At 38.9% G+C, this 12,906-nt stretch overlaps 1 protein-coding gene across 13 annotated transcripts in view; it reads right to left on the bottom strand.

Moving 5' to 3' along the window:
• Nucleotides 1–12,906, bottom strand: part of DAW1 (dynein assembly factor with WD repeats 1) — a 58,241-nt gene that overhangs the window by 35,643 nt on the left and 9,692 nt on the right. For 8 of the 13 annotated variants that reach the window (XM_045367818.3, XM_074010380.1, XM_045367821.3 and 5 more), the window contains exons 2-4: nt 7,891–7,963; nt 3,306–3,450; nt 1,968–2,026 (exon numbers count right to left, since the gene is read on the bottom strand). In XM_045367818.3, the coding sequence (XP_045223753.1) occupies nt 1,968–2,026; nt 3,306–3,450; nt 7,891–7,963 (277 nt within the window). Of the gene's footprint in view, nt 1–1,967; nt 2,027–3,305; nt 3,451–7,890; nt 7,964–10,873; nt 10,957–12,906 lie in introns of those variants that run through there. The other 5 variants (XM_074010381.1, XM_074010382.1, XM_074010383.1 and 2 more) reach the window with 3 other exon arrangements.

Here is a 12,906-nt window from a genome sequence, read left to right as displayed (position 1 = left end):
CACCCCACCCCCGAGACAGAGTCTTGCTCTATCGCCCAGGCCAGAGTGCAGTGGCATGATCTCAGCTCACTGCAACCTCTGCCTCCCGAGTTCAAGCAATTCTCCTGCCTCAGCCTCCTGAATAGCTGGGATTAGAGACACACCACCATGCCTGTCTAATTTTTATTTTTATTTTTAGTAGAGATGGGGTTTCACCATGTTGGCCAGGCTGGTCTCCAAATCCTGACCTCGTGATCTGCCCGCCTCGGCCTCCCAAAGTGCTGGGATTATAGGTGTGCACCACCATACCCGGCCTATATTCTGTTTAATAAACGAATGATTCCTTTAACATTCTTCTACAGGAATAGTGAGTCAAGTATAATGTAAAATAGCAGCATCTTAATCATTCCTTCAATATTCAATTAGGAAAGAGATTTTCTTTTCAAAATATCTCTGAAATCAAAATATCGCTTCAAAAGTATAACAAAAATATATTTCCCCAGCACAGAAAACAATCCACAAAATTGAAAAGCCAGTCTGAATGTCAAGTGGTAACAAGAAAAGGTGAAGAAAAGTCTAATAGCAAAACTCAACTAAACAGGCAGGTTGACAAGACAAAGTATCTTTGAATTCTCTTCGGTATTTTCCTTCTACCATCTTCTCCCACAGATTTTCTCTACCTTTGGATAGATGCAAACGCACATTTGCAACTATACACATATGTACTATAGATACTTTTATGGGTTGAAATATAAGCCCTCTAAATTTATATGTTGAAGTCCTAATCCCCCAAACCTTAGAATATGAATTTATTTGGAAATAAGGTCATTGCAGATATAATTATTAATAGTTAAGTTAGGGCTGGGCGTGGTGGCTCACGCCTGTAATCCCAGTGCTTTGGGAGGCCAAGGCGGGCAGATCACCTGAGGTCAGGTGTTCGAGACCAGCCTGACCAACATGGAGAAACCCCATCTCTGCTAAAAATACAACAAATTAGCTGGGCGTGGTGGCAGGCTCCTGTAATCCCAGCTACTCAGGAGGCTGAGGCAGGAGAATCGCTTGAACCTGGCAGCTGGAAGTTGCAGTGAACCAAGATCACGCCACGCACTCCAGCCTAAGCAACAAGAGTGAAACTTCCTCTTAAAAAAAAAAAAAAAAAAAAAAAAGAATTAGTTAAATTAGGATGAGATCATGCCGCAGTAGGGTGGGCCCTAATTCAATACGTCCATATAAGAACAGGCCATATAGACACAGACACGCACAGAGAAAACCATGTGAAGGTGAGAGCAGAGCTTTGATGTGCTTCTCCACATCAAAGATGGCCGGCAAACCACCAGAAGCTACAGGAACTGTGGAACAGCTTCTTTCCCACAGCCTCAGAAGGAACTGACCCTGATGACACCTTGACCTCTGACCTCTAACCTCCACAACTGTGACACAATAAATTTTGGTTGTGTAAGCCACTCGGTTTGTGCTACTTTATTATGGAAGTCCTGGAAAACTGCTTATTGTATGTCTATTTTATGTTTATTTTATGTCTGTAGGTCAAGAGGAGGCTTTTCCCTCATGTCTGCTACCTAGCATGTCAGCTCCCAAGCTGATCACAGCCATGCTCTCAATAGAGACTTGCAGCTGCTGTTCGCCATACCCCAAATCACTGACCTAGATGGAAAACGCCTGCTCTGAATAGACTGATCACAACCAATCAAGTTATACATGAGGCCACCCTGCCCGACTCATTCCTGAGTTGAGTTCTTCACAAGCTACATTGGCTGAGAATCCAATATGCCTCCCATTCACTGTGGCACGAATATGACAGAAAACTTGGATTAGAATAGTGGGAGAAAGGGCTTATATTTCTCCTCAATATCCAAGAGGGTACTGAAATCAGAAAAATGAATGTATTATGTACTTAGCAAACTGGAATCTTTGATAAACACAGAAATTTGTTTCATTGCTAAAAATTAGATACAAAAAGAGAATCTTACCATGAGCCCGATTTGTTAAGTGCAACGTTAGTCAGTGGCAATATATGTGCTTTGAGAACCTTCAGTGAAAGAAAACACCATTTTTTAGACTCAAGCCAAATTAAATTTAATTTGTTAGTTATAACTTCAAACCAAATATGAAGACATTCAATTTTGTCTTAATTATACATCAGATTTACCTTTAGACAGTGCTATGTGGCATCTTATTGATACCACTAAGTGATACCAATTAGTGCTATGTGGTATCTTATTGATGGCACTAATTGGTAACATTTTCTTTTACATAAGGCATGTGGTTTGTACATATGTATAGACTGGGTATATAGGCAATACACTAAATATGTTTCAATAAAGATTTGACAATGTATTATTACTTTATGAATCCTGAAGCTCCTTTAGAGTCAGAATATGTCTTCTTTATCTTTCAATCCCTACAACATCTAACACACAGTGAATGTTACATGAATATTTGTTGAACGCATATACATAGATTGGACAGTCTATTAAGAGTGATTGGCTGGGCTGGGACAGTCCAAGTTATGTCTGTTACCAAAATGTAACTATTAATAGCATGTACTTTCACTATCAAAAATATTCCCTTTGGAGAATAAATTATGAGACATGCTTGTTATATAGCTCGTATTTGAAATTAAACAGTGCCACCTGCTGGACAAAGAAATGTTACACAACTATAATTTCTTCTTCCAGAAGCAAATGCCTGGATATTTTGTATCAGGTGAGTATATAACTAATAATTATATTTTATTATCATAATTATATTTAAATCATAAAAGATAAAAGCAGTGTAATATGAAGTAATTCTAAGATAATGACAAAGGAAAATTAAAAGCTTTTCTTGAAGTACGAAATGACTATATTTGCTATATTTAATCATCAAAAAAACTATTTAAAAAGCATATTTACATCACATTAAAATTATATGCCCAATAAATAATTTACTGAAATATGGTTTAGTTCACATGAAAGCAGAAAATATGAAATGTTGATTTGTCATAAAACACTTCTTAATGTTACTTTAACTAGAAAAAAGCTTTACTTATTCCATAACTTAAAACTATCTTAATAATAACCCTTTAAATTTATCATTATATGAGGAGCTGAAATCTTTATTTAACCTCTCAAGAAATAAGTGTTTTGGATTTCACTCATTCATTTAACAAATAATTATTGGGACAATCTTAGCAAACATGTGAGGCACTACAGTCAATCACTGACATGCATTTTTCATGGAAAAATATTTTTAGAGAAAGAAAAATAAATAAAATATCAATCATTTCACTGAAATTCTTCTATCTGATATTTTTGTAAATCCATTACCTTAAAAAGATAGAATGTGTGATTGCTGTGCTGGCCGAGTTTCTCTTGTAACCTCTGTATCAAAAGTTTGACTTGCTCTGTTCGTGAAGCTGTGATTAGAGGTTCTGCCTTCTGGATTTCTTCTACTAAAGCACTGACATCAGTACTGAAATTCACCCAAAAAAAAAGTTTCTTTTATTTTATGTCAAAATTTGCATATATCTTTATTACATGAAGAATTGATTGTATTGTTTCATGAAGCACACTTATAAAATGTCAAAAACATCATTATCTTTCCCAAGAGATATCGGGGGGGGGTGGGGGGATCACATAAGTCAGTAAATAGATGATGGCAGGAAAGCAAGAAGCTTATAGATGATGGCAGGAAAGCAAGAAGCTTGGAATTTCTAAAACACATTTTTCCAAAGCTAAGGCTTGTTTCATGGAGGCTGTGCCAAGAGTCTAATGTTCTCGCCTAGTGTTGTGGTTTGAATGTTTGTGTCCCCTCTAAAATTCATGCTGAAACATGTTCACCAATGTCACAGCATTAAGAGGTGGGGCCTGAATAGGTAATTAAGTCACAATGGTGGAGCCCTCCTGAATGGGATTAGATGCCCTGAATGGGATTAGATGCCCTTGACAAAGAGAGTTCATCCCTTTTGCCCTTCTGCCCTCTGCCATGTGAAGACACAGCATCAAGATGCCATCCCGGAAGCAGAGTGCTGCCCTCACCAGACATCAAACCTGCGGGGGCCTTGGATTTCCAAGACAGAACTGTGAGAAATAAATAATCCCGTCTCAGGTCTTTTTTGTTATAGCAGCACAAAACGAATGAAGACACCTAGGAAGGCCTAGTCCGTACTAGTTCTGAACATGAACTCTTTTTCCTTCTTTCCTGTCTCTTTTGAATGAACATGTATTGAACGTTCCCAGCATCATACTTTTCACTTTACACATGTTCTCTTATTTAATCCTGTAATAATTTGCTAGTGTAATGCTTTTATCGTAATTATTTTAGAGATGAAGAAACTGAGGTTCAGAAAGATTTGATTTAAAATATTTTTAGGAAAAGAGAAAAATGCCTAACCCATAAATTTAAAGAATCATAAGACTAATATTAATATTTATTATGGACTAAAATATTATTTCCCTGAAAGATAACTGGTCTGAAAAATATACAGATAGATTCAAATTTCCTCTAGTATTCAAATAATTCACAGAAATTCTGAAAATGTTGCTGGTACAGAATAATATTCATTCAAAAAAGGTTTCAATGTATATACACCATGAAGCATCCAAAATAGAGCCATTTTACAAGTCCTGTCACACACGTGTCTAGAAGATGCACTATGCAGGTTCCCCCACCTTTAAGAAAGAACTCAGGCCCAGCGTCAGGCTTGGAGCTTTGTTGCCTGACAGCTTCTAGCTGCAGCTCTTTCAGGCTGCACCTTGGCATTCCAGGCCAGGGCTGCCTCTTCTCTTGGGGCTCTCCGTCCACCGCTGAGCAGGGGCAGAGCAAGAGCCTGGCCTTTTCTCCCTGTGAGGCATTCCTCTAGCTGGCAAGTCTTGCTCCTGAGCTCCTCCAGACTGGCAGAGATTCTGTTGTCCTGTCTCCTTCATCGAGGTCAGATGGCTCCTCCTGCCTGATACTGCTTCTGCTTCATGCCCTGGACTGTCACAAGTGTCACTGCCCAATAAACCTTTGACTCACCCACCTCTGTCTCAGTATCCACTTCCCATGAATGTGGCCCCTGATAAATATCCCCCTCTTCACCCCATCAACAAACATTAAGCTCCAGTTTTGTGCAAGGCACTGAGCTAGGAACCTGCTCATTCAATTGACATTTATTGAGTTGGTACTATTGCTTTAGCACTGGGTGTGTAAAAGATATGGTCCCAGCTCTCAAGAAACATAATCTATTAGAGTAAGAGTGAATATTTTGAACAAAAATGAACCAGGGACCGTCCATAATAATGACTTGGATAAACCCTGAGATATTCCATCATCAAAAAGATAATTAATTTCATAAGAATTAAAAGGGTAAAAATGCTCCTTTGAAAAGTTTTCAATAACTTGTATAAAAACAGATTTCCTTGCGAGATCCAAATTAACCAAATAACCTAAACACTCCAACCCTGTAGGATTTTCATGCAATAATTCCAGCATGTCATCTACGGTGCCAGTGTTTTTACAGGCACAATACTTCCAGATTCTTGCAAAAACTAGAAACAAAATTCATACTTTTTTGAGACATTTATTTACTTTCTCCTATCACCAAAAGTTCATGTTTATGAGTGGCTAACACCTTACATCTCTTCAGGAAAGCATAGCACGATTGAATGACTATAGCTAATATGAAGCCCTTCAAAGTGTTGAGTGCCTGGAGTCAGAGCCCACAAGTCCTTTTTGAAATCACCTAATAATTCATACTTTTAAAATATAAAAATCTGTGGTTTTGCGGAATGTCTAGCTGGAGGTTATTCTCTCATATAGAAGCTTATCTGTACCACTTGTGTGATATCCGATGCTGCACAAGTTGTTTCTCAAACTAGACAAAAAGCCTATCAAGTCTAGGGGTTAATTAATACCTTTATAGCCTCTTATAGAATCTAACCCAGATTAGATTCTTAAATATATGTTGAAGGCACATGTACATAATTGCTGACTAAATAAACAAATGTCTAACAAAGAAACTTTCTGCATGCTAGCATAATCACACAAATCAGTAACATGTTCCATTTATAAAAATTACAGGTTGGGTTTGATATTAGGCCTCACTGTTCCTGAAAATAACAAAGACTGTTGTATTCAATGACACTATCTGTGCCACTGTTTATTCTTTGACTTTAAAAAAAAATCAATTGACTACCTTTTTTGTGCCAAGCACCTGAAATAAGACTTGGACCCTACATAGACCACCATCCTCTGAGCCATGCCCCATCCCCACCCTAGACAGGTGTTCCCAGAATCACCAAACCTCTCAAGTGGCAGCAGTTCCAGGATTGAGAGAGCCCCTGTCTCATCAGCTATGGTGCCAAGTGGACTCATTATAAAACTAGAGAGTAGCCCATATCAGACAGGTCCTTTCGCTTACAGTCTCAGGCCACAAACCTAAAACACAACATTTTTGTTTTGTTTCTTTTGCAATTTTCACCCATTGAGATTATTTTCACCTTATCTGAACTTAGGCTCTCACAGGATAATCACTAGTCTGACTCGCTCTTGAAGTAGGATTTTTGTTTGTTTGTTTGTTTGTTTACAAAGACAGGGTCTTGCTATTTTGTGTTGCCTGGGCTGGTCTCAAACTCCTAGCCTGAAGTGATCCTCCTGCCTTGGTCTCCCAAGGTGCTGGGATTACAGGTGTGAGCCACCACACTTGGCCTTGGCCTTGAAGTGGAGTTTTGTATGAGATTTCTTTTTTTTTGAAGACAGAGTCTCACTTTGTCACCTAGGTTGGAGTACAGTGGCGCGATCTCAGCTCACTGCAACCTCTGCCTCTTGGGTTCAAGCGATTCTCCTCCCTTAGCCTCCTGAAGAGCTGGGACTACAGGCATGCGCCACCATGCCTGGCTAATTTTTGTATTTTTAGTAGAGACAGGGTTTCCCCATGTTGGCCAGGTTGGTCTCGAACTCCTGACCTCAGGTGACTGTGCTGCCTCGGCTTCCTAAGGTGCTGAAATTACAAGTGTGAGCAACCATGCCCAGCTATTTGCATTAGATTTCCTAAAGAGAATGAACTCTGGGCATTATTACATCACAAGGGTTTCCTCTGGGCTCATACCAAGCTTCAGTAATAGCGCTTAGGGCTCCTTGTTTTTGCCCCATGGCAATTAATGAGGAGGAACATATGCAGTCAGCCCAAAGAAGTATTTAATAAGAAAATAACAAGCTCAGTAATATTCTTAAAACTCAGTAACAAGTACTTCTCAAAAATGTAAAGGTCACTGGCTGGGCGCAGAGAATCGCTTAAACTCAGGAGGCGGAGGATGTAGTGAGCCGAGATCATGCCACTGCACTCCAGACTGGGCAACGAGAGCAAAATTCCGTCTCAAAAAAAAAAAAAAGAAGAAAGTAAAGGTCAGCAAAAATAAGGGAAGTCTGAGAAACTGTCGCAGCTTAGGGAAGCTTAAGGACACATGATGGCTAAATGTCATGTGGGATTCTGGATGGAATCCTGGAACAGAAGTAAGGAATTAGGGAAAAACTACGAAAAACTGAATAAAGTGAGCCTTAGCTATTAATTAGGTATCACACTGGTTCATTAATCCTAATAAATGTACCTCACTAATCTAAGATGTTAACATCAGGGGAAACGGGGTGTGGAAACTCTACCTTCACAGCCTCTCTAAAATTATAAACTAAAAGATTTATTTTTTTAAGACCTTAGAAAAAAAGAAAAGGGCAATGACCCTTTTCCCACTTCCTTTTCATTCAGCAAGAGCCTCAGGTACAACTCCCTGAAACAAACAGAAACTGACACACCACAGAAGAACAATTTTTTAAAAACAATGTATTATCTGCAGTTTCTGCAGTTCATCCACACATCACTCTGTGTCAAGGCTTTCCCAGTGAACATTTACTTGTTGAATCCTACAGCTAACTCACCTGGGACCAAGATCAAGCAAATCTATCGACTTCGTCTTTAATTCTCCATGTTTTTCATATTCCAACATAATTCCTATAGAAATAAACAAACATGTTATAAAAACACTTACGATGACCACCTATGTCAAAAGTTAACCTACGTTGCCAGTTGTTTCCATTTTTATGTTTTAAATTTTTAATTTTTTAACAAAACATAAGCAGTGATATCTAGTTCTAAAACAAGATCATGTAGACACACTTTTCCCTGGTCCTTCCCTCTAAATTTAACTAAATACCCTTGAAATTGTCCAGCAGACAATGATAAAATAATAGAAAGACGAATGGAAGAAGGTAGACTGGCTATGGGTTTCAGGGCTTGAGGAATGACTACATGGTGAGATTCCTGGATTTTCTTTTTATCACTGCACACCACACCCCAAAACTAGGACAAGAGGGCCCCTAATCCTTGCCCCACAAATGAGGCCCCTGCAAGCAGTTTGATCCCGTAGTGGAAGCTTGGAGCTGGTCCAGTTCCCATTGCACATGCTGGGCCCCAGCAGGCAGTCGGATCTGGCTGCAGCCCCATCAAGAAAGTCCTGGGACCTCCCAGACCCTGCTCCACAGCCAGACCTTTGGTGGATGGTCCTCTCCACTTGCAAAAGGGGCAACAGTGACATCCAGGGATGTCTCAGACCTCACTCCACACCTAGGCACTGAGGCAGCCTTAGCAAAGCTCTGCGTCTCCCTGTCTTCCAGCCAGCAGCACAATCAGGCCACAAAGTGACCACCAAGATCACTCAGTGACCCCAGGTCTACTAGGGAAGTACCTTCTGCCCCCTGCAGGTGGCGCCAGCAGCGACTGAGCAGCAGCCTCAACAGTACCCGAAAAAACAAAGGACAGTGACGTTGCAAGGGCCTAGGAAACTACACCGACACCATTGGAACTAACGCCCGCAAAAGTAGCCCAAGAACACATATGCCAAATCTAAGCAGATTTCGCCAAATTAGAAGGTTTAGACAGGATCAAGGATCCCTGTAATAATCAAAATGTCTAGGATACAATTTTTTTTTTTTTTTTTTTGAGACGGAGTTTTGCTCTTGTTGCTCAGGCTGGAGTGCAATGGCACGATCTCGGCTCACCGCAACCTCCACCTTCCAGGTTCAAGCGAATCTCCTGCCTCAGCCTCCCTAGTAGCTGGGATTACAGGCGCCCGCCACCATGCCCGGCTAATTTTGTGTTTTTAATAGAGACAAGGTTTCTCTATGTTGGTCAGGCTGGTCTCGAATTCCCGACCTTGGGTGATCTGCCCGCCTCGGCCTCCCAAAGTGCTGGGATTACAGGCATGAACCACCATGCCAATTTTTTGAAAATCATCTATTATACCAAGGCCAATCAACAAACACCAATACCAAGATGAATCAGAGGTTGGAATCATCTGCCGAGGACTTTAAAGAAGATATTATAAAAATCCTTCAATAATCATTTACAATTTCACTTGAAACAAATGAAAAAATGGAAAATCCCAGGAAATATTTATTAAGCCAAATGAGGATTATAGAACTGAAAAATATGATAACAAAAATAAAAAACTTGCTAAGTGGTGGGGGGAGGGGGGAGAGATAGCATTAGGAGATATACCTAATATAAATGACAAGTTAATAGGTGCAGCACACCAACATGGCACATGTATACATATGTAACAAACCTGCAGGTTGCGCACATGCACCCTAGAACATAAAGTATAATAAAAAAAATTAATTTTAAAAAAAGAAAAAAAACTTGCTAAGTGAGTTCAAAAGTAGAGATGACAGAGAATAGAATCCGTGAACTTGAAGATGGATCCATAGAATATATTCCATCTGAACAGCCCAGCACTAATAAAAACTGGACAGAGCCTCCTAACCACTTTAATTCTACTACCTCTGTCTGTGGATATAAACTAGTACATCTCAAAAATTTGGCTTCAGGATCACCTTACACTCAAAAATTATTTAGGACACCAAAGAGTTTTTGGGTTTTTTCCATTATTAAAAACTAAAATTGAGAAATTTTTAAATATGTATTAAGTAAAATAACAATAATTCATAGCATGTTCTTTTTATAAAATTTTTGTAAAAATAACTATATTTTCATGACCCTAAAAAGAGTAAGAAGAGTAGTACTGTTTTATACTTTCGCAAATCTCTAATATCTGGCTTAAGACACTGGATTCTCATCTCTGCTTCTGCATTCAAGCTGCTGTTAAATATTTTAGAAAAGTATAAGAAAAGAATGTATTCAGACACTGATTCGTAGTTGAAAATGAAGGAGTATTATAATTGCCCTTTTATATCATTGTGAACATTTTTTATATTATATTAAAACTCAACAAATGGTAACTTCTTAAAATTAGTTGCGATATAGAATCTGAAACCATGTTAGTGAACTTTTCCATATACTTGCATTAAACCCCATTGGTCTATTTCACACTTTCAATGGATCTTTTATTCATGCATGATCCATGCATAATCATGCACCAAACATTTGAAAAATACTGATCTACTAAGTTATGCATATCTTGTAACTGTTGACATATTTCATCACACAATATCAGAAAGTAACATTTGCCACTGTCACTACCAATTTTTATCATAAGAAAACTCTTACTGTTGGTAAGCTGTCAAGATTATGGTGGTAAACAAAAGTTTTCTGAACTTATACTTTTTGCCTGAAAGCTAAAATATATCACTAGCAAGAAATGCTGATATTTTTGCTTGAAAGTTGTGGGCTCACATTCTTCATTTTCAAGAAAATGTCTACCAAATGTCTGAGTCTGAAAACCATGTTGTTTCTCAGTCTTTCAAGTAAAAATGCTTTTCCATGAAAAAAAAGTTGGCTCATCTCAGAACTCAAGCGACCACCTATATTTTCCTTAAGACAACTGTATTAGTTTGTTTTTATATTGCTCTAAAGAACTTCCCAAGACTGGGTAATTTATAAAAGAAAGAGGTTTAACTGACTCACAGTTCCTCATGGCTGGGGAGGCCTCAGGAAACTTACAATCATGGTGGAAGGAAAAGAGGAAGCAAGGCACCTTCTTCACAAAGTGGCAGGAAGAGAATGAATGCAGGAGGAACTACCAAACAATTATAAAACCATCAGATCTCGTGAGAACTCACTCACTATCATGAGAACAGCATGGGGGAACCTCCCCTTGATCCAATTACTTCCACCTGGTCTCTCCCTTGACATGTGGGGATTGTGGGAATTATAATTCAAGATGAGATTTGGGTGAGGACACAAAGCCTAACCATATCAACAACTATCAGACTTCACACTAGAGCAGAAGTGCTTTCTTAGTACTTCCTATTTGATCACCTGGAATACTCAAAATACATGCACTCCCATGTTAATGTTTTGCTATATTAATAATTTTCACTGTTTCATCAAGGAAATCCTCAAGCAAAACTAGGTTGTTCTGTTGGGATTTTTTTTGTTGTTTTTTCCTATTGTGAGAGTGTGTCAGTGAAGAAGAAATACAGTGACCACCATTAGAGTTTGGTGTCACTGCCTTGATTTGTAGTAAGGCACCAGCAGTTTCACCTTCCATTGCTTCTGCACCATTAGTGACAACGTCAGCACAGTGTAGAAAAGGAAGTAACATCTTATTGTTACTAGGAAAAATAAGTTTGACCTTGAGACCCTGCTGAAAGTGTTCAAGGGTGCCCAGGAGTCCTCCACAGTTTGAGAATCACTGCTATAGACCATAGTTTGGTATAACAGATATAATTCCAGCAGTATTTCAGATCAAGGGAAAATAGGAAATGTTGCCAAAACACTCTATTTACTTTTCAAAAGCACTGAGCCATTAAGAAAGAAAGTGGCAGAGGCCAGGTGCAGTGGCTCACACCTGTAATCCTAGCACTTTGGGAGGCCAAGTGGGCAGATCACTTGAGGTCAGGAGTTTGAGACCAGCCTGGCCAACATGCTGAAACCCCATCTCTAATAAAAATACAGAAATTAGCTGGGCACTATGGCAGGCACCTGTAATCCCAGCTACTTGGGAGACTGAGGAAGGAGAATCACTTGAACCCAGGAGGCGGAGGTTTCAGTGAGCCAAGATCACAGCACTGCACTCCAGCCTGAGTGACAGAGTCAAACTCTGTCTCAAAAAAAAAAAGAAAAAGAAAAAGAAAAGAAAAGAAAAGAAAAAGAACGTGGCAGAGTTGAAAAGTGTATACTTGGCATCAGATAGATCCTCAACCCCTTACTTATGTCATAATCTAGCAAATGTCAATTTTCTCATCTATGAACCTACACTTTGCTGGTTGAGATTAAATAAGATGTATATAAAGCACCTGGAATAAAATCTTAATGAACAGTGCTTATTTTCTAGGTATTAATCAAATGCTACCTTGGGGCATATCCTACATGGTCACCTTGTATTATTTAAATTGCATTTATGCCTTCTCTTTCCAGTGAGATTGTAACATCTTGAAGAAGGAAGCATATCCATGTCCTATGCTTCCCTATATTCCCAAAAAGATCCTTCTCAGGGCAAGTCATGATTTAAGTACAGCAGGCCTGTGATTTTTATTTAGGTTCAAGTACAAGCAACATACTCAGATTCCTCTCTGGATTCCATTTCTCTATCAAAAGTGCCTGCCCTTATCCAGTGTCTTCATGATCTTTCAAAATGCTCTAGCAGTGCTTGTTGAATACCTGAACTAACTGGTAGATGACAGGAAGACCGTCCTCAAATTGCTTAATGCATTTGACATTCTCTGTCCTTATAACATGTGGCCTTTCAGAAATAATCAATACTATAAACAATATATCCTCCTTCCTCAAATATACCCTCTTTAGGTTTTTTATAAAATCTCTTCTTTCTCTTTTTCCAATCACTTTGTTATTTTTTGTTCTCCTTTGTCCTCTTTTCCCTGACCTTTAAACACTAAGCATCTTTAAACTTCAGGTCTACAGATTCTTCTCTTCTCACCTTACATTCTTTCCCTATATACATTCATCAGTACCATGACTTTAATTACCATCAACAT

This window comes from Macaca fascicularis, chromosome 12 (assembly GCF_037993035.2).
Source record: "Macaca fascicularis isolate 582-1 chromosome 12, T2T-MFA8v1.1".
Classification (NCBI taxonomy): domain Eukaryota; kingdom Metazoa; phylum Chordata; class Mammalia; order Primates; family Cercopithecidae; genus Macaca; species Macaca fascicularis.
Note: the sequence above shows the minus strand (reverse complement) of the source record. Positions and strands in the feature narration are given on the sequence as shown.